The sequence below is a fragment of the Aulonocara sp. 'chitande type north' Nkhata Bay genome, linkage group LG15 (genome assembly GCF_057382095.1).
Source record: "Aulonocara sp. 'chitande type north' Nkhata Bay isolate Kocher_YH1m ecotype deep benthic linkage group LG15, A_spYH_male_GT1.1, whole genome shotgun sequence".
Classification (NCBI taxonomy): Eukaryota; Metazoa; Chordata; class Actinopteri; order Cichliformes; family Cichlidae; genus Aulonocara; species Aulonocara sp. 'chitande type north' Nkhata Bay.
Genome location: NC_141358.1, coordinates 21,732,235 through 21,757,909, shown reverse-complemented (window position 1 = coordinate 21,757,909; position 25,675 = coordinate 21,732,235). Strand labels below are relative to the sequence as shown.

The following is a 25,675-nucleotide window of genomic DNA, read 5'->3' as shown; positions in this document are numbered from 1 at the left end:
TCCCAGCCAGGAATATATTTTTAAGAAAACATTTGGTTTCACCATTTACATATATATAGATATAAATTATGTTTCTCATAGGATTACGTTTCTGTGTCTTGCATGGTGAACTTACCTGTTTGAGCCTCTGTGACACTGAAAAGCTCTTGTTCTCAGATGCTGAGGTGGCATGGTGGTGCAGTGGTTAGCACTGTTACTTCACAGCAACAAGAATGTGCGTTAGGTCGTGCTGGCTGTCACATGATTTTGCAGAAGTGTTGAGGAGGCAGATATTTCATCTGTGTCATTGGGAGACTATGTTTTTTCACCCTTTAGTTTGAACCAGATGTTAACAAAGTTGTCCTTTATAGACACGCTTTTGCTGGGTGGGAAATTTCTCTCTGCTGCAGCACTAAGCACAAGACCTGTTGTGACTTTTCATCATGGCTTTCCCCAATTCCTTCAGAACTCCTTACACATCCAAGACTATACTCAATGTTGATATTAAACTTAAACTTCACCTGCCCTGTAATATATGTTTCAGGTTATTGTTTCCTGTATTTTATTTCATTATGTGAAGTATTTCTTAGGCTCTCAAAAAGCCCTGTTTTAATAATATGTCTTATTAATAGCATTTTTATATTATTTTCTACTTCCTCCCTCCATTTACATTGTCAAGTAATTACAGAGACATTTGATGGATGGATAGATTCCTCTATAAAAATCTCTTTTAGGTTTTGTTTCCTCTCTCATTTTTTTTCTCACCAGATTGGCCACCCCACCTCTCCCATCTGTGTGTGCGTGCGTGTGTGTGTGTGTGTGCAAGCAGTTGGCCTATAGCAAACAGACTCCATGCCAAACCATCTGGGTCTTAAATCTGTCCTCCACGAAAATCCCTTTAGTTGCAAAATAACGCACACACACGTATACATACACTGAAGGTTAGGTATTGGGTCTGCAGTCCTCCATATGTAATGTTTTACATAAAGCTGCAACAGTTTTAAGTTTAAGCATTCCCCTGCCAAAAATCAGGCTAAATTTGAATTATTTAGTGTCTTTTTCCCCCCTCCTCATTTTGAGATAGTAGATGCATCGTATTCCAGTGTTTACCTCTGTGCATTAAATTGGCACGCAATGGTACAGTGCTGTCTTTAAAATATTTATGAATTTATGCCCCCCCCACCAAAAAAAAAAAAATCTTGTTAAAGTCTTTGTCTCTGCATCCACAGTGGCTGTGGATGCTCACGCCAACCGCCTACTTTTTCTCTCTTCTTTCAAACAAAGCGAGAATGCAAACTGCATCACAGCACTGAGGAATTTCCCAGGACGTGTCTTTCAGACACAAACTGAATGTTTATTGCCTTATTCTACATGTGCAAGTATAAAAAATGTAGAGGGGAGAGCAATGCGGAGATAAAGTTTAGGCCAGGACTGGTGATAAAGAGAGATGAGAGGGTTAAAAGAGAAGAAAGAATCTGGTTAATTTGGTGTCAGGGTATTGACTACTTTCGCTTCGCCGCCTGGCTTGATTGTATTGTTCACACAGAGAGTGATTGGGGAATTTGGTGTGTATATATGTGTGTGTAAGGTACAACAGCACTGCAGTAAATTACCTTGCAGGCGGCTGGTGGTTGAAAGCATGAAAGGAGCCTCCCCTTTCTTTTCTTGCCTCCTACCCATCATTAGGGTGTGCACTGCGTCTAAAATGGCAGGTGGAAGTGGTGTGTGTGTGTGTGTGTGTGTACCCGCGCACACTTGCATGCTCGCTTTATGTAATAATGTGTGCTCGGACTGTGGGTGCAAGCATGGGTGCTAAAGCAGTTTGTACTCATTGTTCTGGCACCTCTTTCTCTCTTGATGCACCTCTCTGGCTACATTTTCTTTTCATGAACATTCATATATCCACTTCTGAACACAAAATAGCTGTTTTCCCCTTTCCTATTTCCTTTTCTTTCCATTTCTTCTTTGTCTATGAAATCCCTTTCTAGTTCTTTTAACATGCCAGCTTCACCTTTTTTCATTCCTCTCTCTGTTTCATGGGTGCTTATCAGTGTTGTTCACGTTTTCCTGCTTTACCAGAGCAGTCAAGGTATTTGCATTCCAAATGAGCAATCTACTTCTCTGACATGCAAATTAATGGATGTGAATTATGCATTTATAGCAGGCTGCTAACAGCAGCAGGACCAGCACAAACAAATGCAATGAAACACAGTTAAAGATGCCACTACAGCAGCATAATGGAGAATGCAGCCATTTTGGGTATTACAGGTTTCCTCCTCGAGTTATTGTTAGCATGCATATTTTTGTCCAGTAACCAGTGTTTATTATCTCAGATGAAAGCTTGCCTTTTTGTGTGTGTGCGTGTTAAATAATCACAGTTGGCTTGAAAAGCGACTTTAAAAAAATTCAACCAGCAGATCATGAAAAGAACATATCACAATGAGTCATGATAGAAGGTTACTTAGAAGGAGATTTAGGTCTTTATGAGGTTTATCTTCCTCTCATGGAGCACAAAAAGGATATCGTCCATGGTTTACGTGAAGTGTGCAGGAAGCAGGACATGTTGACCTCATCCTCATCTGATGGTGATTGCTTTGTCTAACCAGAGCCATTCTAGGAGAGCCATTACACTTCCATTAATCCCATTTGGGGTTCAGCAGGGGGTGCTATAGAGCTATAGAGCCCGTGCTCAATGAGTAGGAGTAAATGGAGCTAAATGGCTAAAGTAATTATTTACATGTTTCTACAGAAAATAGCCCATATTTTATTTGAGTTTTCATAATTACAATATAAGTGTTTCTGATTTGAAATAAAACAACCTCATGCCCATTTAGTTTTTCTTACAGTGAAGCCAGCTTTGCGTATAAAACACCAGCATTCTGCCTAATGCATGCTGATTGATCAGTTATGATATTTACAATTCCCTCAATAGCACCCATTTCCGAATGAAAACGAAAACAGATGTTCGAAGTGTAGTTAAACCACAACAGAAACTTCCGAGCTCGCATAAGAAACAGCTGGTTGTGGTGGTTGATGGTGACTTCTATCAGAGTTAGCGGCTGCTCGAAATTCTCCACAGATGCTCATTTCGTCATTCGTCATCTGAAACTGGCAGAAGTTGTAAAGTAGCTCATGGTGCCGTGCATCCTTAATATTCACTGTAAGGTGTTTTACTGTAATCAAAACCTGTAAAAAGTCTAAAAATGCAACTGTCTGTTGCTTCATTTGTTGAAAACATGATGGACAATTCCAGAAGATGTTTTTAACATACATTCTTCAGTGGCTGATAAGGTCTGTTATCACAAAATTATATAAACATATAAATCTGTCAATGTTCACTCTGATAGTTTGATGATTGACTGTGCTGGAAATTGTACAAATTTCAAAAAGCTACTATGTTAATAAAGATTTGTCTTATCTTATCATTTTATATTTACTTAAAGATCAAGTCATTCCCCCCCCATAATTCTCACTATTTCAGCTGACTACATTCCTACTCTGCTCATGGTAATGTGATATTACACACATAAGTGTGTCAATGTGATTCTAAAATGATTCAGGTTGACATACAGCGCCTTCAGAAAATGTCTTGCGTAGTTCAGGGTTGCAGTGCATGTGTGGAAACATTTTTAATTTTAACAAAGCAGGCGGTAAACAAGAGGTAAACAGGAAGCCACACAGCCTTACAGGTAGCACTGATTAGACAGTTTGTCATCGAGCATCATTAAGACCTGATGTGGAGAAATGAAAATCTGGTTATTGGCTTCAGGTTTCGTTGCACTTTAAAGCCCCTAATGTATTTGGTTTTGCAAATAACTCATACAGAAATGATTCATTGTGAGCTCTATTAGTATTATTTGACCCCACATAAACCACAGGTTATAATAATACCAGGGAGATGATGTAAAGCAGTTTGAGTGCAGAATTCAGACACAGCAGACTCCAGCTTTGACTGTTTTTGACTGTCTGGTTGTGACGTGCTGAAACTCATGGTTACCATGTTACCATGGTTACAAAAAGATTTCACATAAATATATGCATACATAAATATATACACACTTATTGATAAGATTGCATCGCAAACAGTTCAGATTCACCACAGAGATCACACGGGAGGATTGTCTTGTAACCCCATAGTTGATCGGCGCTTTCGCACAACAAACAGCGACTCTCTTTTTCAACTGGTCTCCATAGCAGAGTATGAGTGACAGCTCTTACACCAGCTCAGAAAAAGAGCCATAAGCACCATTGTTACCATGTGAGTTAAATGTGAACGCTAATTGTTTTGCAGTGTGTAGTGTATCACAGTGTCAGTACAAAAATCAAAATTAATAATATATAACATTAATATAACAACATCAACAAAAAGCAAGGACATGAACCAACTGGACCCCAGGGTGGTTTTCATTGTCTTGTTTCTCTTTGTGGTTCTTTAATGACGTTTGTTTGTTTTGTTGCACAGTGCTTTGTGACTACATGTCTTTGAAAAGCACCTTAAAAATGAACTTTCCAGACTTAGTTACCATTTAACTAAGTCTGGAAAGTAGCCGGCATCATGCTCCGTCTGTCACCCACCGTGTTTTCCTCCTGTTTCATGTAGTTTATCTTGCCCACTCTGGGGGGCCGTGCTGCTGGCTGAGATATTGTCAAAGAGTATATTTGTATGGTAAAATGTGGGAGGATTACTAAAACTTGACACTTAAAAGTATTTTGCATCAATTCCATTCAACAGTTATCTGATTGCAAATTTCCTAATGTGTTCAAGAATGAATGAAACTTCAGGGGAAACGTGGTCGTGTTGTCCTTTTACATTTGTTCATCCCTTTTTCTATCACAGTAACTGTTAACGTTGTTATCTGTTATTTGTTGTGCTGTTCTGTTTGGGTTTCAGCAGGGATGCATTCATCATCCCCACATATATCAACACTTCTCTTTTTGAGCCACACATTTCTAATGAGGCGTTTGTTTACCTTCGGCAGTTGGATAAAGAATAAAAATGCTGTATATAAAGTGGGACACCTGGTCACCCTCGGCTGAAGCCAATTTTTCAGAGTTTCCGGTGTAGCCAGCAGATATCTGGGCCAAGATTTCCATTTCCACCCACTGGTCATTGTTTACAAATGCAGATAAATAATTAAAAGCTAAATCATTGTCATTCGATAGCCAATAGTTGTCAGATGCATCTTGGAAAATGCCATCTGTCTTGTTCTCTAAACACAGATTGCCAGCAGTCGACCAAAGCCTGCTCAAAGGCAACTGGTCAATAGTACTTCCACTACAAACACAACCCTTAAAGCTTCTGGAACAAAACATTTGCCTCTTGCCTACAGATTCTGCATATTCATATACAGAATCATTTGTCCTGGCAACACTTTCCCAATCACTTAACAAAGGTCACGAAAGACGTCAGACTGTGATCGGTCAGCAGTCAGTCATGTCTCACGGCCAAGTCATGGTAAGAATTCCTGAAAAAAATGTCAGAACCTAAAAAAAAATCGAATTTATGGAACTGTGAGCACACAGCTCCCTTTACAGATCACAATCAACTTCAAAATGTTCACACATAGTCCGCCCACTACACTCCCACAACCAATGGTCAATGCAAGTCACTCATGAATATTGATGTGCACATTGTTCCTGTGGAGAACAGAAGCAGTGTTAGAAACAAAACATAGTTTGAGAGGCTGATAGCTGCCAGAGCTTTTAATCCACTTGGTGTTTGTAATTCTACTGTAGGCGCCGAGATACAATCTCACACTCGGTAAGTAAAATAACAATTCCAAGATCTCCACTTGCTGATTCAAGGTAATTCCTTTATTTCTGAACGTGGCTGAGATTTAAAATCAGGATATTTGGGGTTACTGTAAAAGAACCAGACTTTCCCGAATCTGCAGCTTGATGCATCCATATATGTAAGTACAGGTGTGACAAAATATGGTTTTACTTGAGCCTGTCTTTCCCCACCAAGTATACTTGATAGCTTACTTAATATTATTCTTTTAGTCTTTTTTCCCCTTCTGTGTGAAAGAATAACGCCATTCACGATTCATTTAGTAGTCTTATTTTGAAAGTTCTGATGCTGATAACACTTCCTTTCTGTTTTTTTCTCTGCTGGCTGGTTCACTGGGCAGATTGCTCAGTTTTATTCAGCTGCTCTCCCAGAGAGGTTCTCGTCCTGCAGTCAGATGTACTCCAACTCCACCATCTGGGACTTCATCTGGCAATGGTAGTTCCTTGTTCTGCTTTAGAGGTCTGCTCCAAACTGGAAGAACCGGGAGCAGGTGGAGATCTGGTTCATGCAGGGCAGAACAAGGACTACCAGTGCTTATTGCAGTTCAAGATGGTGGAGTTTGAGTTCGTATGAATGATAGGATAGAGAGGCAGCTAGTTATTTTGTCACAAATTACTTGGGAAATAAATGATTTTCAAAGGAGTCAATGAAAGCGTATTTTGGGGCATATACTGATGTAGAATCCATCCATAAAACTCTGGTTTCACTGACAGCAAATACTGATATTTTTAGTTTGTATCTCACCAGTTTAACTGACCAGAGCGACTGTGTCATGACTCCTTGTGGTGACTCTTATCACATGAGTGACAGTAATGTGAAGAAAACTGAACTAGCTTGCTGTAGAAGAGAAGAAAGTCACAGCAAGAAAATAAACTGGAGAGCATCAGACAGCAAACAGTCAGAGACAATCTGTCGATATCGTGTGGTGAATCCCACCCCTATATATCTTATGTTATGTTTGATATGACATAACTATAAACACTCAAAAGATAATTACAAGCTTCTAAAAATAAACCTGCCTACTGTACTTGTGAATCCAGCTCACCAGCCTGAATCACGAATGGCTGCAGCAGAAAAGAGAATCCCGTTCTGACTAACTGCTGCTGTGCTATACCTCCACCCTTCTTACTCAAATTAAATTGTGGTGTCAGTGCAGTCATGGTGGGGAATCTTCACAGGAAGCAATGAATCAAACAGCAGTGAGCAAACTGCATTAAGAGCAGAACTTGCCGGCGTCACATCTTTTGTGTCTTTGTTTTTGTTTTGTTTTTTGCTATAAAAGCTGCTTAAACCCTCTGGGTATGTTTGCTGACATTTTCTTCAACAACTGCCGAGTGCTGACGTCAATGAAGTTAAAATGGTTTGCAAACAATTACCTCTCACTAAGTATTAGAGGCACCAATGTGTGAAATTGCAGCTTTAGTTTGATTGTTTTTGTACTAAAAATAAAGTGAGAACTTTTTAGTATTTCCCCAAAGAGTTCTTTGTGTTCAAACTGGAAGTGCAGTCCAAACAGGGGCTTCACATTATACCTATTTGCCATATCATCAAAGTAATCGACTGGTAGATGTCAGCGCACCAATATATCCATTCAGACAGAAGCTGCTAGAAAGAATAGTCCTTAAGGACCTATTAAATGAACTATTGTGTTTTTCTTTATTTTCTCTCATATAAGATATGTGATAAAAAAAAAAGTCATGACACTATGTCCATAAAATCATAAACCTTACCTGATTTGAATTTGGCTGATTTCACATTCAAAGTAATCTTGTGTCCAGGCAGATGCCTTTGCAGCTGCTATTTTTAAGCCAATCCCTTTCTGACCGCTTGCACAAACAAACCTGAAGGTCATGTGGTCGTGATGAGAGATCTCAAGCTGTAGAGTCTGTGAGCATGCTGGTTTTTCCAGCATTCATGGAATTGAATGCACCGTGAATGTATCCTGCAGGGAGAAACTTGAAAGGAGAAGTATTTTAATGCACATATACCACCACGTAGTACATTAAATAGTAGATGCTTTTGTTTTGCTATACCAACACAATGTCTGCTTACCACCTGGATCTGGTTTTCATTTGGGTGTGATGGTGGGTTACTGAGTAGTACTGTTGCCTTCCAGCAAGAAGATTCTGAGTTTAAACCCTTATTTGGAAAGTTCAGTGTGGAATTTGCATGCTCTGCCTGTGCCTGTGTGGTGATTCCTCCCAAAGACATGCTTGTTGGGTATATTGGGATTCTAAACTCGCTGTTGATGTGGCCTAGAAAAGAGCTACACGAGTGCCAGTTTATCCCTGTTTTGCTTTTTCTTCCCGAAAATGAAAATCAAGTTGATGGACAACCTTTTTACTGAACCATATTCAAAAACATGGAACATGACTCCTACCAAGTGATATAAAACTGGCAGCTGCTTTGGAAATCATCCCGAAGAACCCTGTAAGACGGCCTTGGAGATAGCCATTAATTACTATCTGCAGTATTGCTTGTTTGTATGGTACTAACAGTATAAATTCCTGAGGGCTACCCGTCAGCAACCTACTAGATGGACACATGAATTTGAAAATTCCAGGTGACATCCCTTCACCTCATTCTTGAGTTATTGCATTCACAAATTTGGGTGTCCACACTTCCTGCCCACCCACCAGCCGGGTGACAACAATACCCCACCAGCCTTTTACAGCTAAGAGGTTAAAAATGTATGCAAATGTAATACACTTGGCAGTAAAGGGTCAAGGCTAATGAAAACCTACCCTCCTCATCTAAGCACATAAAAAGAGACGCATGACAAAATGTTAAAGGCTAGACTTCAATTTATCAAACACAAATGTCATTGGGAATTTCTTTGGGATGAGTTTTTTTTTCTAATTCCTGGTTTTAAAGGCCCAAACTAACCTGAATCAGAATAAATTGATGGCTTTCAGGAACTGTAACCCAATCATTTAAACCAATCTTGTACCATTACACTCTGGCTGTTGCTTGTCAAGGCCCAGTATCAATGAAACTGCATTCAGACCAGAGCAGAAGGACCCTGCTGTGCTTCAGGTCCAGGTCACCTATTTGAGGCCTTTGGGTCTTTGGCTAATGACAAAAACACTGCATGGGGGAATAAAAGCAGGGAAGGACGATGGATGCAATCGCCAAGCTAAACACTGATGAAGCGTGTAGTTACATGATGTTGAATCAAAGTGCTTTATTTTCCAATAAGTATCAATATGTCTGTGAAGCTCATGGTACTTAAATAAGAAATCTAATATTCAGTAAAAGGACTAGATGTTATATTAGCAATAAAACTATCAAGAGTAAAACATTTTACTGTCGCATTTTTTCATTGAATATCATTAATTACAAATGTCAGAAAATACAGATTTTTTAAAAGATTTGTGTTTTTATTTCACTGTGTTTATAACATTATCAAGTAGAAAAAGCCACATAAGCCATAAAATCACAGGATATGGAGCATATAATCAAACTGTGGATTATAGTATGTTTCCATTCAGAATGTTCTGAAGCACTGAGTGCTTAAATAATTAACCTCATTGTGTGGCTTTCAAATAAAATTTTAACCAAATAAACATGGAGGGAGTTTGACATAAATAAACCAAATCCAGCCTTCGTGAAGATCCCGAGTTGAACCATGAAAAATTGCTCTGTTTTATGATTATTTAGGTTAATTAGCATAAACCTAGTGCAGTGGCTACAGGGGCTCTGGGTTTGTATTCCTTTTAGCAGCTTTCATGTCAGGAAGAATAACAGCAGCTCTGCAGATAAAAGGCTAAACCTGTAAATGTTCTGCCAAATTTATGTCTCCCAACATCTACCGTAGGGTGCGATCCAATAAAAAGTCTCATGATGTCTGTGCACATGCTAAAAACACACACACACATCCCTCCATCAGAAGCAAAAGTTTCATCGTCTTCATGCCTACCGTTTCTCTGTCTTTTATTTAACCCACACGCCATCTGGTTGAGTAATTTTTATCACAAGGAGGAGAGGGTGTCATCACCAAATGATTACACACTGAATGCGTGTGAGCGCATTGTCTGTTTTGTAGGTACCGCCCCACCTGGAGCTGAATAAACACATTCGAGAGAGACAAGATGCTAATAAGTACCTGCAGAAAACAACCTTGATAAGATGAGTTCTGCTCAAAGTCAAATCATTCTTGCAGTTAAATTGGTTCGGTGCAGACTAACAAGAATATTTTTATTGATGAATGGTGGGAAACTCAGTCTCAGCATCTATCCCTCCTGAGTTTGAGGAACCTGATGACTCTAACTTATTTTATAAATCCAGTCGAATTTATTAGAGTCAGTGTGTGATTGTCACCATATCTGTTTTTGCTGAACTGAATTGTGTCTCTGGGGTAATGTACTGTATATGATTTGCACTGCTAATATGAGATTATTTCAGTGAATTTCAACTTTTTTGTTTCCATGTTACACAAAAGGGCAAACCAAAGTCTCTGAGTACACAAGTTTTCATATCTGCAGAAAAGAATCTCTTGAGCAGCTAGAAAGATATGCTTTTTTGTTTGCATGGTCAGATAAAGGCACTCTTGAGCATTACAAACTTTTTTTTTCCTTTGCAGGATGTTCTCCGTCACCTCGTCTCTCTGCCTGTTGTTTGTTTTCACTGCTCTTTTGAAGCAGGCAAAGTTTCTTTCAGAAAGGACTTTTGGTTTCTAAGTTCCTCTTTAGCTCCCCTAGTACCACGTTAGTGTCGTTTAACGCCACCCAACAAAGGGTGCACCAAGTTTGAAGGCCGAGTTAACATCCCCAGTCTGTTTGAAGGAGTGTCAGTAAGAACATGATTTATAGATATACTATTTAAAATAAATTAACCAAAAAGTAATGAATTAAAGTAAGTGTTTGGGTCAGATAAAAGCTGCCTCAAGGTGGAAGATTTGGAAACCACTCAGTTGTACAAGTGGTTCTGTTTTGTCTGTTTTGTCTTTTTTTTTAAAAAAAGAAAGAAAACCGGCAGAGATCACTTTGCTGTTTTCAAGAAACGATCACAAACTGATTTGGATCCATCAGTTTGGGCAGGATGTGGATTAGCCTTGGACTGCTCATATATTCATGTTTTTCATTTCATAATGACCTGTCCAGTAATTTGTGATTTTTTTCTTTTCTTTTTTCCCCTCTGTCTTTTAGGTACTAACACAGGCAGGTCACGGTTCCATCACCACAGAAATTGCTGAGGCCAAGCAGTTCTACTATGCTGAGGACTACCATCAACAGTACCTGAGCAAAAACCCCGATGGATACTGTGGACTGGGAGGCACAGGTGTCGCGTGTCCGATGGGAATCAAGACGAAGGCCTAGACAGCCAAAAACAGCCGAGAAATATCTCTGATCTGTCTGCAAGGATGCCGCAATGGATCGATTTGAAAGAGAATATTCACTAATGCAAAAAGTTTTGTGTTTCAGATGGTTAAATTCCTACCATTTGACATATTTTATGGACTTTTTTTTTTTTTTTTACATCGGATTATAGTCCACATTTATCTGATGATTTTTTTTTAAGGATCAGTACCTGCCAGATGTCACCCTCTGACACAACATAAACTTTGAAAGCCAGTAAAGACTCTTCACAGTCTTTTGAAAAAATCTTTTGAAAAAGGTGTAGTCCAAAAAAAGTTCTGCGACACATAATCAATGATGAAATGCTGAGTAATTTCATGCATCCTGAAAAGGTGGTGTTTAAAATGAAATCTTGTCAGAGAGCAGTGAAATCCTGCACAGCATTAAGAATTGTTAGTGTGTGGAGTGCTTTTTCACTGTAGTAGTTTGTTTAATCAGCTCTTATAATTTGCAACTGCTTTGGGAAAATTATACGTTTGTTGCTTAAGTTCCTTTAAAAACATATTTGAGAGTGGGCTGCTGTCTAAAGACTAAAAGGAATAAAACAGCTTGAGAACTTGCTGCGTCTTTTGTGTTTTATGACTTTTACACTGCCCCGTGTGTATACTACACATGCTTTTTTTTTTTTTTTTTTTTTCTAGATATGAGTCATTCTTTACAGGTAAAGAAATCTCACCATTCCACAGCTGAAAGAAACTTAACAGGTCTGAACAACACAAACATATTACAGAGTGTCATCTTTTATTTAACAGAAATTAACCCAAGAATACAGGAGCGTGCCTCCATAGAAGCTAACAGGGTAAGTATTTGCTGCTAATTGTGAGCACCTCTATAAAAGCCAAAGCTTTGACAGTTTGCTGGTCTGGAGGATTCAGTTGTGTGTTAACACAATGCCACAGAGGATGGACATCAGTGACCTTAGAGAAGCAACTGTTGCTAACCATCAGTCTGAGAAGGGTTACAGTATAAGGTCATTTTCAAACAATTTAGTTGACCATTCTGCAGTGAGAAAGATTATTCATACTGTACGTGTAAAACTTTCAAGATAGTTGCCATTCTTGTCAGGAGTTGAGGTCAGAGAAACCCAAGAGCTACATCTCAGCAAACTCAGTTAAGGACGCTGAACTAGTACGGCTTGTTTGGAAGAGCTGCTATCAGAAAGTCTCTTCCCTCTCAAAAAAATAAAAATGCAGCAACACAGTTTAGGTTTCCAAAGCTGAATCTGAACAAACGACAAGACTTTGTCCTTTGGAATCAAATTGGAGATGTTTGGCCATAATGCGCAGTGCCACCAAACACAGCATACCAACACAAACACCCCACACCAACTGTCACAAGCGCAGTGGTGAAGGAAGGTCTGGTGATTTGGGCTTGTTTTGCTGCCACAGGATCTGTGCACCTTGCAGTGCTACATGAAGTCCTCTGTATACCAAAGTATTCTAGAGTCAAATATGTCTGCTAGCCAAAACTAAGTTGAAAGTAGGCCATGGAAGAGGACAGTGACTCCAAAAACACTGACAGATTTATAACAGAATGACTGAAAAAGAAAAGAATCAAGGTGTTGCAATGACCCACTTAAAGTCCAGACCTCAAACTGATTGAAATTCTATATCAGAACCTTAGAGTGTTGTGCATAAATTAATGCTTGTAAGCATCAACACATTAAAGCACTGTAAAGAATCATAGACCAAAATGTGTCCACAAGGATGTGAGGGACTGATAAAGTCATTCAGGACATTATTACTTAATTCCTGCTAAAGAATGATGGGGTGTACAGTACTTGCCTTTTTTACAATGCTTTTGCATTTTGTCAAAATTTTTGTTATACAAGTCCGGCTGCAATATTTGTTGCTATCTGAGGTTGCAATTAAATCCTTTTAGAACCTTATCAAAACCAGATGTATTGTCCGGTCACTTCGATGGATCCTGCAAAAAGAAAGAGAGAAACAAAGACAGTGTTTAATGTTACAGGTTCACACAGATTGGAGGATTTTTTCCACCACGAGTGCCTGACCTTCGTTTAATTAAAAAAAACAAACAAAAAAAACAAATTCTCACTTAAATGTGCAGCAACCTATAAGATACAAACAGCAGATATCATGCTTTTAAATGCATTGGAACACTTTGGTTTGCTCTTTTGTTTGGCTTGTGACTGCTGTGTTTCGGGTTTGGGATTATGGATGACCTCCTTACTCTGATCTTTGCCTGAAGCGATGTTGCAAACCGTGACTTGTCTGTCATCACTGTTAATCTCCAACCATTTGTGTTTGTACAGTGAATGTGTGTGTTTTGATGGTAAAGCTTGGACACAGACACACACACACCAGCAGGAGGAGGAGGATGCATTTTGGTGCCAGGCACTCCAAAACTTGGCATCACCATCACAAAGCAAAAGAGATGGAAGAGATGAGTCTCTTTGGAAATGGCAGAGCGCCACCTCTGAGGATCTGTGCTGTGTTGGATCACCTCCATGGTGCTTCAGGACCACAGCTCGACCGGCTTTTAAAGCCAAATCTGACCACTATTTTTGGAATGGAGGAGTTTATCATATGAGATTTTGTTCAAATGTGCACCATGTTTAATTAGGTCCAGTAAGACCTAAAACGTGTATTCATGTGTGTGCCTTCAATTCTTATCAAATTTTTTTTAAAAAGATCCTCAGAGGTGTTTAAAAACTACTGAAAGAGCTTGTTTTTTAATCTGATTGGTTAATATCTTCACCTTTAAAAAGCCAATAAAAACAAAATGCATCACCTGCTAAACGTATTACTGTTTTAAAGAAAAGCTTCGTTTCTTTTTGATGAAGAACAAACTCAAAGTATCATGTTTTCTTTCAAGAAGCAATTAACCTTTATTTTAAAAATTGGACACACTTTCTTGTAATTATGAGGAATATGTTTCTTAAAATTATTTGGTAACATTCAGATCTTCAGGATGTGAGAAATGATAGCCACAGACGTTTCTGGAGACCTACAGCATTTAACCCATTCTGTTCCTGGTCTGTGCACTTACTGCAATTTTTTAGCTGGCTTTCTTAACTGGGTTGCTACATTGATACAGTAGTAAGCACTGTTGCCTCACAGCAGGAAGGTACTGTCTTGAATCCAGGGTGGGACGTTTTTAAAAACACTTTGCATCTTCTCCCTGTGCCTACACCTGTTCCTTAATTTTAGGTTAATTGATTCCATGGTAGTAGTGAAAGGCTGTGATAGACACCTATCCAGGGTTTACCCTGCCCCATGGTACCTGAGATAGCCATGTGACCCTAAGTGAACTGTAAGACTTTCACTAATATTAGACATACTATTATTGACCAACATTGGAGATTAGATATATATATATATATCCAGTGAGTGACTTGATAGTGACTCAAATCTCACAGGGGAAAAGAGCATATTATTATCTCATATTCTACATGAACTGGCACGCATCATTTTCATTTATATAATCGCCATTGCTCACACTCTGCCACAGAATATGTTCCTGGTTAGATTGTTGGACTACGCTGTCATCCTGTGGCGTGTTCAGTGTAGCACATGAATCAAGCCCAGCGGTCAAACCCCATATTTGGTCCAATTTGACAGAAACTTCATATAAAAGATCACAGGAGATTTATCCAGACTTTTTTTTTTTAATAGGATGAGATCAGAAGCCAGTAAATCAGAATATGACATCAGAGATAAATATCAAAACAAATTATTTGAAAATTAGTTATAAATTAGGTGAGTTATGGTGATTTTTATTGTGGACAGTGCTCCTTCCTCCTACCATATGCGTACAACATGGCAAACACAATGAAAAAATGCAATTATAGATGATTTATTGTATTGAATGAAGAATTAAGAAAACAATGTCTCACGTGTCCTTTCTTTTAAATCAAATAATTTATGAAGTTAAGGAAGAGTAAGCGGTCCATAATCCATAATCCATAAGCAGTCCATTGTCTATAATAAGCAGTCCATAAAAAAAAAAAAAACTGTTTCAGGTCTATGATAAGCACAATTCAATTAAATTCAGTTCAATTAGATTTTATTTATACAGCACCAAATCACAACAACAGTCGCCTCGAGGCGCTTTATATTGTAAGGTAGACCCTACAATAACACATACAGAAAAAAAACCAACAATCATATGACCCCCTATGAGCAAGCACTTTGGCGACAGTGGGGAGGAAAAACCTGCCATTTAACAGGAAGAAACCTCCTGCAGAAACAGGCTCAGGGAGGGGCAGGGCCATCTGTCACGACCGGTTGGGGTGAGAGAAGGAAGACAGGTGTGGAAGAGAGCCCGAGATTAAGAGCAAGGGCATTTAATGTGCATTAACATAATCTTTGATGTGAAACATGCATGGTGTTTTACAAATTTACTAACACCAGCCAGTGTAAAGTTTATGCCACATGCCCAAAATTTTCAATATTCAAATGAGCATAATCATTGTTTATGTTTCTGTAATTGTTAATCCATCAGCATGTATCAGTGTCAGTATCAGTGTTTAGTTTCACTCAGTTTGGTTAGTTGTCTTGACGTCCTTTTGCCTTTGTTTTGTATCTTTATTCAGCTGCAATAAAATGGCTCACTTTTTGTTAAGATCCAATTTTGCCTCCTACGTCTGCAGGACATTATGTTTTCTGACAGGTGGCCTAGTAAATTTAGGCCAGCCCCAAATTAATTTTTGTTCTTTGCTGCGGTCTGAGACCTCTATGTCAAGCTCCATTTGTGTAACCTGTGAGAGTCCTGCTGTCCTGATGCCATGATTCAGGTCATCTCAGATTTGATGTTATTGTATACTATATATAGTATACAATAAGTTGATAATGATTATTCAAGATTGGGAGGTCCACCAGAGTCACAAATGATCTGGAGATCACTAAAACGGAGAGGCTGTCTCAATCTGCCGAGGCCATGGAAGGAAAGGTCACAGGCTGGTGTCCTGTATGACAGTTGAAAACCAGATCCCACAACTTGAGACTATTAGCTTACCTTCCTTTTGACCCTTCTGATGCTCCTCGGAAGCTTTGGTGTCCTCGTCTGTGCTGTCATCTTCGTTCCTTAATGTTGGGCTTTCCTCCACCTCATCTGCTGATAGCTCCATGTATGACTCTACTGTAACATTCTGTTCTTACTCTTATAAAGAACATCTTCTTAAACCGCTTCTTCTTCTTTCATGTTTAACAGCAGCTTAGATCCAAAGATGTTGCACTACTGCCATCTCCTGGCTTTTATTCTTACTTCACTTCCGAATCCTCAGATCCTCTTGAGGAGACCAGTATTTCTCAAAAAACGAAGAACCGCCCCTTTCCCTTCACCATGACTTAACTGATTAACCACATTCCATTCCACCACCTCATCACCCTCCTGTGACATAGATACTTCCTGCAACTATGTTCATATGTTCAACGCTTTGTCACTTAGATGTTTCAACATAACATAACATACCTCATCCTTCGCAGGAGCACTATTCCTGGTACTACCCAGAGCTCTTTTCAGTTCTCCAATAGAAAAGGGACAACTCATTACATCTTCAGTACTCTCCTTCCTCCCTAAAGCTTCAAGATTTCTTCCTTTAGTCCCCTCTCTTCCTCATTTACTTTCCTCTGATAAATTTCTCCCACTATGTATATCAACAAAAGTACTTGCCAAGAAATCAGCTTTTTCCCTATCAGTTACAGCTACTTGATTATTCTTATCATTTCCCCTCATCATCCCCCATACGTCCCCTATTTGAGTATTCCTACTAATTGTATTGCAGAAATCTCTCCAGTATGTTCTCTTTGTTCTTCTTATTGTACTTCTGACTTTTGCCCTTTTGCACTTTTCCCCTACTCTTACAGTATTCTTCACTTTGACTTTGCACACCCCCACAAGTTTCCGTGCTTTTTCCATCTGCACTTCTGTGTTACAACCAAAGAGTAAATTTCTATCTCTGAGTATCTTAGCATATTTGATTTCCCCAACTTGTGCCTTAAGTTCTCTTGTTAACTTAAGTGGATCTATTTTCTTCACACCCTCTTCCTCAAACCTGACAATTACATTCATACTTGGATTCGTTCCCTCTTCATTACCTTCACTATCAGTTCCTTCCATACTACCCTCACTTCTCTTTTTCCTCTTCCTTTCACTAGCTCTGCGCCTCTTCCCCCCTTTCCAACTTTTTCCCACTCATTCTCTTCACCCTGACCGCCAATCTCTTCCTCTTCACTACCATCCATACTATTCCACTCACTGCTTCCGCCCTCCAACTGTGCCAACCCTGGTCTATGAGAAGAAGTCTGCAGGAGACCATTACCGGACCTGTTCAGGCCTTCGGCCGGCTCTCCTACTTAACTCACTCACGCACCAAACCACCAACCAAACACACCTTACACCCAAACCCACACTAACTACAACAACTATGCTGCACACTTTGAAAAAAACTTCCACTCCCAAACCTAACAACCGACCGCACTCTGTGTGTGAGACACGCTCTGTGTGCTTCAGTGTGTGAAATATGAACATGGTGACAGTCGGCCTGTGGAAATTGATTTTGTTCATGGTGTGGCAACCCCCCTGTCTGTGGACGCACAGGCCGGTCCAACGGCGTTTGGTTAGCTGAGGTGGCGACTTGGGAACTGAGGGCTCCCGCATTAGCTACAGAATAACACTGAAACCGCTGTGTAATCACGGGTTTACATTTATTCTGGAATCGAACAAGAGGATATTTTGACATCAAAGGTTGAGTTCTATATTAGGTAAAAAAGGTTGAATTACTCGTTTCAGTGGTAGAAATTGTTGATTGCTTTGTGCCTGTCCCCTGACGAGTGTGTAAACTTAAATAAGAAAGAGCGAAAAGAAGGTAATTTGGAGCCACATAGAGATAGACAGGCTTAATTGGGTGACGTTCTCTGTGGTGTAAAGAAAAAAGAGGAGTCAAAGCAGTAAGAGGTGAGTAGTGGTGTGAAATATGTTGAGTTTTAAATCTGACGTAGAGAATGGAGAAATAAAGTGAGAGTGGAGAATTATTGAGAAGCAGAGAGAGGAATGTGTTGTGAGACTGGCAGGCAGTTTGCGCTGTAAAGCTGGGCGTGTTGCCTGTGATGAAAATGATATTAAATAGATCTCTTAGTGTGTTAATACAGGTGGCTACGGCCCTGGACCAACCGCCCACCACAAGCACAGCGGCCGAAGCTAAATGATAGTAATGGGAACCACAATCAGCAAGAATCAGCAGCTGTGGAACCGACAGCAGTGAGGAGGGAAGAGGAGAAATTAAGAGAAGCTGTAACACATAAAATTGGGTTGAAATTTGGGGCCAATGGACTTGTGGAGGTTGGGAAGGCGTCCAGAGCATCGCAATAAACGGTGAAACAAAAACACACACACGCAGAGAAATGTGAGAGAAAAGGCAGCTTTTAAGGAAACTCCTTGTTTGAGAAAAAAAAAAAAAAAAAAAAGCTAAGGCAGAGAGAGACTTTGCTGGATCTGCAGCTCCACTGAACACACATAAAATTAACCTGCCTACAAATGCACACACATGCAATGAAGAGCAGCTTACACTCAGCAAAGAAAGAGTGGTATGACCAACCAGTGAGGAAACAATAAATTTAGTGGTTAAGAGTCAAATTGTGAGATGTTTTCTGCTGATTGAACAACACTAGTGAGTTACTGAAGGAAGGAAAATTCTCTTTTGTGAGTTTAAACATGATCTTAAGAATTTAAATATCTACCAGTGTTGTCTTGTCAACTTGATGGGCTATGAGTTGACTATATCGTGAGGAGAAAAAAAAAAAAAAAAAAGGGGGGGGGGGGGGAGAGAAGGCTGACACAGGGCCTGGCCCGGTGTCTCTCCCCTCTCTTTGTGACACAGCCAACACAACATCATTCTCCTGTTTGTCTGTTTTTTTTTCTTTCGTTTTTTTTTTCTCTTTTTGCTTGATTACAGGCTGCTTTGCCGGCCCTGAAAGCCGAGGCTGACCTGCATTCCTGCTCTCCCCTCTATCATCTTTCACGTGACCCTGACCAAATGCTGCAGCAGCTGGACCCACAACAACGACCTGAAAATGTCAACAGTGCTGCAGGAAAGGATCTCATGCAGCAGAGACGGAGAACGCTAAACCTAAGGCCCGTTTCACTACACGGGGGAAATTTCCCAGACAGCTTCAGCTGACAGAGCTGTGACGAGACGCCCATTAAGCCCGAATGAAAAGTGAGGCCGAGCAACATAATGCTGACCTTGATAACTCTGCATTAACACTGTGCAGGGTAGTGATGGACCAACACAGATGATCGGGCAGCAAATAAGTGCGTGTCAGAGACAGGAGGAGCAACTGAGGTCAAAAGGCACCTCAGAACAGACAAAACACAGAAGAAGATGCAGGTTTCACCTGCAGTGACCATGGACACTGGAGAAAGGACTGCCCCAATGGGCGCCAGAACCAGGATGGACTAAACTTTGAACAGCAGCAGCAGCAATGGTCGCATACAGACTGAAGAGGAGGAGGGCAGGACCCCAGGGCACGCTTCAGGCCGTGGTTTAGCCAAAACACCAGAACAGGAAAGTGATGAACACAAACACACTGATTCAGCTTGACGTGAAACACACACCTGAACACATGTGCCCTCGTTGATTGAGTGAGAAATGACAGACATACCTAAATCGAAATGCTGATTCACTGAGAAGTGATCCACACACGCGCGCGCGCGCGCGCACACACACACACACACACACACACACACACACACACACACACACACACACTCCGTCCACTCCTCTTCACACTCCACTCACTCGGGTAACACAGGGGTAGGTCCAGGGAATCTGTACACAGAGACACGAAGGGATAGTAAGGTAAATCGCTGTGAAAACACTTCAGAAGTAATTGAGCTGGGGTTACACTGACGAGGGTCGGCAACGGTCCAGCGACGAGAAACACAGGGCTGCCATCTTATAAAGGAGCTGGATCACTCGTGATGAGCCACAGGTGCGTGGGCCAAGGGCAGGAGCCCACAGGTGAGCTCCGCCCAGGCAGACGGAGGAGGGAAAGAGGGGAAGGGAGAGAGCAGCAAAAAAAAATCAAAGAATACAAAACATATGTAGCCATACCGAGCCGACCGGGTAGGCACAGGGACCCTGACAGACACAGTGATACAAAGTTCTACAATTAACTCAGCATGGGAACCACAAAGCACCAGCCACCTTGCCATACAAATTTGGATCTTGGAATGAGATAGTGAGTCATTGTAGTGTTCAGATAGTCTGAGCCCAGTCCAAAACAAGAGAAAAAAGTAGCACTGACCCGTATTATAAATTTTATTTATTTAGTTATAATTCTGACCTTTTGTCACGGCTGCCGAGGCGAGCCGTGTGGAGTTGGAAAAAGGACCCAAGAGCAAGCAGTGTATGAAAAGATTAGTGGAGTTTATTTACAAGGTGTCAGTGGCAGGAACAGAAAACGAATAATGAGACAAACTAACGGAAACCTAAACTGGGAAAACTAAAGAGCAACTAGAAATCCACAGGACACGGGGTGAAAGGCAGAGAGACGCAGACTGACGGAGGATACAAAAACGCAGAGAGACACAGATGAATGCAGAAAAGCGCGGACTTACATGGAGTAATACAGACGAACCGGCAACAGGCAGGAGAACACACAGGGCTTAAATACACACACACACCAGTAATCAGGGGATAAGAGACAGGAGGGCAACACAGCTGGGAGAAATCAGAGCTGACGGGACAGGGGAAATGTAAACTGAACTCACATCAGACATGAACCTTCAGAATAAAACAGGAAATTAACAGACAGAGAACCAGACAGGACACTGAACTTGACAGGCAGACTCACAGTCCGAAAAGGCCCAGACGGACAACGTCAGGGGGCCGACCCGGAGGCCAAAACAGTTCAGTTCCGGGGGCCGACCGTGTGAAAGGCAGCGGCAGTGGGGCAGGTCCGGAGGCCGGCCACGCAGTAGGCAGTGGTGTGGAAACAGTTCTGGGGGCCGACCATGCAGACGGCAACAGCGGCGTGGAAACAGCTCTGGGGGCCGACCGTGCGGACGGCAACAGCGGCGTGGAAACAGCTCTGGGGGCCGACCGTGCAGACGGCAACAGCGGTGTGGAAACAAGTCCGGAGGCCGGCCACGTGGAAGGTAGTGGCGGCGTTCAGGAGGGCGTTCAGGAGGGCGTCCACGGTGGCGGAGATGCCCAACAAGCGGCCTGGCAGATGACCGATGACACCTTTTTTGTTTGCCATACTGAGAGAAAGAGGCAATCACTGTATGAAACATTAATTTTTACTGAAGCTATTTGAAATGGTCTAAAATACATTAAGGTGACATCTGTGTCCACATAGATAGATGTGTTAGATATTGCTAAATTAACTTGTATTTTATTATTATTTCATAAGCATCAGATGAAGAGCCTAAAAGAAGAATTTTGCCCAGGAAACTCAAATCCAGTTAATTTGGCTATTAATTATAGTAATGATAATTACTCACTGCCAGGGCTGGACTGGGACAAAAAATTGACCCGGGCATTTTGACTAGAGATCGGCCCACCAGGCATTATAGGAAAAACCATAAAGCCTTTGAATGAAAACAAACGTTGTTGTGACAATGATGTACACTGTCTTGTTGGTATATATGCACAAGTCTAATAAACCTACACCATCCTCCATATTCTGGTATTCTAAATCGTACTTAGCAGAAACCAAAAGACTGCTTGGTCGAGTTAACCTCCTAAACTATCTACAACACATGGTGGAAACCTTGACAGAGAAGACTAAAGGTGAGACATGACCATTACTGAATATTAAAAATAATAAATGACAGATTTAGTGATATTTTCAATGAATTCAAACTATTCATTTACCACATCAATAAACAGCATGGCAGGGCAAAATATTTTTTCTAACATGGCAACCTTTAAAAAGTGACATAACATGACTTTGGTTGTAAGATTCAGATAATGATTTATTAAAAGCCAAACAGTTTAAATGAGAATAAGAAAGAAAAATATATTTTCTGCCCCCCTTTCCCTATTAATGCCCTACCTGGCCCCCCTGGCAAAACTTTGTCTGACCCGCGCCTGCACAGTTACCAGCTGCCAGCTACTTAGAAAAGGATCTTTGTGTTATTTGTCTCTCAGAAACAGTTCATAACTTCCCTTCAACTCATTCGTGTCACCTAAAAGGTAAACCTGTTTCTCCGTCACCTGTTCAGCTCTGATGATTCAGTAAGGACATCTCCTGGATTCATCTTCATGTTTCCCTGTCTCCAGATATCCAAACAATATCATGACCAGCAGCTTTTAAGGCTTTGGCTCCAGCAAACATCAGTTGATACTAGAAATTAATATTAAATACATTCTAACAACAGCTTATCAAGCTTAAATGTGCTGCTGTTGTTTATCCGCTGGTTTCCTCTTTCTGGGCAAAGTGGGCAATAAACAAACAAGAGAGAAAAGCCGATCAGCTGATCATTTATCAGTTTCATGATTGAAGTATCAACAGGAGAGGGAGGGGGAGAGAATGAGAGAAGTAATATTAATATTTTCTCTCAATACATGATGATTCCGTTTTTACAGAACGGTTGGCAACTCTAATAACTATTTGTGAATAAAATAAAGTTCACTATCAGTAATATCATAGCACCCGTCTAGCAGTATAAAAAATCCGTCATGCTAGCTGGTACGCAGTACAAGTTATTTTAACTGGGAGGAAATAAAAATGTGAAAATAAACTACAACTAAACTTGGTTTATATCTGACCCACTCAGACCAACTTCTCACCTGCCCCTCGGACCGGCCGCGCCTCATGTCTCTCCTCCTCCTGCCTCCCTTATCCCTGATCCACCTGCTGGCCTCCACCACTTGCTAATGTTACTGAAACTGTGGAAGCTCCGCCATAGAAAACAACTGAGTTCTTTTTACACATCTGCCAACATCTGGCCAATCTGGCCACCACCTGTCATTGTTTATACCGTTGCAAAAAACAAAGCAAAACGAAACGAAAAATCCCCATCTGCCCACCAGGCAAATGCCCAGTATGCCCCGTGGCCAGTCCAGCTATGCTCACGACTGCTAGTACTGCTCACTACTGAATTATACTGCTAATTGGGAATAAAATTGATGAACGCCAGAAAATAATTTGGATCATGTCTTTATGAGACGTAATATCATCACCTGAGCTCTGTAAAGCTATTTAAATATTGCTAGATTATTGTCCTCCCTTAACAAACATGCTACTTCTATCTATACAGAAACTTGGTGGCTTACTGTGTAAGTCACATTTATAAGGAAAAGATTCATAATCAGGGAAGATCATAATCGGGGTATGTCCACATTAATAAGTGACAGAGAGCGGAACTAACAGCCCTCCCGTCATCCGAGGGTTACTCACACTTTAACGATGGTATGGAAACCAAAGGATCCACAGAGAAAATGTGTTTTCTTAAATTGTGTAATCTGTAGTCTATGATGCAATAAACAAGCTTTGTCCTGGTGTGACTGATTTCGAAATGGGTGGTTTCCAAACGCGAACATGGGTACGTGAGGAACTCCGCGCAAACCACACCTCTCCACACCTTTGTCAGAGATGACGGTATCACGTTCCCTGGTAGCAAACGAGTATGTCACGCTTGTTACCTGTGAGTGAAACGGTGAAAAAGCTCTCACCGATAGAGTCTACGCATCGTTTGTACGTGTATTATATGAAACTGAACCAGAAAGCGATTTCCTCGTAGATCGGGTAAGTCATTTATAAAAGTATCATATTTTACCAGATGATGCGGTAAAAACAGCTTAATCTTCGCTGATGTTATTTTTTTTTATTATCTTATAAGTGAATAGAAATGAGACATGGCTAAGTGTGTTGTAATGTTGCTTTATATATGATGACTTTCTAAACTATAACTTGTTATACACTCTGTCTGCAGATTGTTAATGTTTCCCAGTCAAACATCTAGAATGATTTCAAAATCAAAGGTGCTGGTTTTCCTGCTGTTTTTCACTGGTATTGGTGTGTATGTCAAAACGGGCTACCAATTGACTCATTATGCTGTGGACCAAAAGCTGTGTGCTTGCATAAAATGTTTATCAGAGGATAAGCAGTTGCTTCTGGATCGATCGAATAGAAGTGTTCAACCATTTTTGACTGCAAACTTAAACCTCTCACAGAATGAATTCAACTGGTGGAAGGTAAGTAGTCACCAGGAAAGGATGACATTTTTACACCCCCCCCCTCAGCTCATTTGGTGTAACAACAAAGTTTATTTGAAATGTCTGACAGGATTTGCAGGCTGAAAGCCGTAGCTTCAGAGTTTATGAAACAACAGTGGCCAACTTGTTTCAGATCTTCCCAAAGAATCCAGATGTTAAACAACCCAAATATGACCACTGCAGGACTTGTGCTGTGGTGGGTAATTCTGGTAATTTAAGGAGATCGCATTATGGACCGCTGATAGATTTACATGAAGTTGTCATAAGGTACTTTCTAAGCTAAAGCAATTTTTCTTTACCATTAAATTCAAATTCAAATTTTATTTGTCACGTACACAGTCATACACAGTATGATATGCAGTGAAATGCAGTGAAATATCCCCTCCTACACAAAAGAGCCAAACTGATGTGAAATATATCCCTTTGTGCTTTTTAGAATGAACACTGGTATTACCAGAGGCTTTGAAAAAGACGTTGGAAACAAGACAACTCATCATGTCATGTATCCAGAGAGTGCTGTGGATTTGGATGACAACACCCATTTTGTACTGTTTCCCTTTAAGATACAGGACTTTGAGTGGCTCATTAATGCCTCTACAACAGGATTTACTGGAAGGTGAGTTCTCTTTTTCAGGGCTACATGCACATGTATTTGACATTTATTTAACGAGACTCAGTGTCTCATTTACAAGAGAGACCTGTTTTAGACAACATAATTAAATGAAAATAATAAAATAGAAAAAATAAAATAGCAAAATCTGCCTCATTAAGATCAAGTTCCCAGTGATGAAAATCAGCACTGGGACGTCTTTTAAATCTACAAGCAAAATCAGTTAAGCGAGAGAGCTCAAAGTCTTTCTGTAATGTATTCCACGAAGACAGACTTCAAATGACGGCACCTTTAAGCTCTCTACAAACTGATTATCCTGAAATCATACTATGACTACATTTTTATGCAACATGCAGACAGATGAAGTGTCCTCATAACAACTCATCTTACTGTAGTTCATTTACGTATGCTTTTGTACTGTTCTTAGGATTGTGACTTAATATAAAGTAAAAATTAAAAAATTAAATAAAGACTCTTAATGCTTGTTGAAAAGTTATTTTATGTAAACCATTTTTAGGCAGTTGTGCAGCCACTAATTTGGGCACATGAAAATCATACAATCATTTTGTACTTTATTTTGTTTCAGATAAAATATTCTGATTTCATTTGAGCTTGCCCAGCTTTCTTCTTGGTCCCACCAATGCCACCCCATTAAAAGAAAAAATAACACTCTTAGGTTTAGATGTTACAGTCAGCATACACTACCTTCTTCTCTCCCAGCTGCTAAAATTACCACACCTGCTACT

General features: G+C 40.4%; 2 protein-coding genes across 3 annotated transcripts in view; both read left to right on the top strand.

Annotated features, from left to right (window-relative positions):
* Nucleotides 1–11,687, top strand: part of msraa (methionine sulfoxide reductase Aa) — a 57,347-nt gene extending 45,660 nt beyond the window's left edge. For both annotated transcript variants that reach the window (XM_086264946.1, XM_086264945.1), the window contains exon 6: nt 10,918–11,687. In XM_086264946.1, the coding sequence (XP_086121072.1) occupies nt 10,918–11,088 (171 nt within the window). In that variant the 3' untranslated portion in view covers nt 11,089–11,687. The remainder of the gene's footprint in view (nt 1–10,917) is intronic.
* Nucleotides 11,688–23,681: 11,994 nt separating this feature from the next.
* Nucleotides 23,682–25,675, top strand: part of LOC147312999 (CMP-N-acetylneuraminate-beta-galactosamide-alpha-2,3-sialyltransferase 1-like) — a 3,796-nt gene continuing 1,802 nt past the window's right edge. Inside the window, exons 1-4 of the mRNA XM_086264944.1 lie at nt 23,682–23,849; nt 24,037–24,298; nt 24,390–24,586; nt 24,756–24,935. Of these exons, the coding sequence (XP_086121070.1) occupies nt 24,044–24,298; nt 24,390–24,586; nt 24,756–24,935 (632 nt within the window). The 5' untranslated portion in view covers nt 23,682–23,849; nt 24,037–24,043. The remainder of the gene's footprint in view (nt 23,850–24,036; nt 24,299–24,389; nt 24,587–24,755; nt 24,936–25,675) is intronic.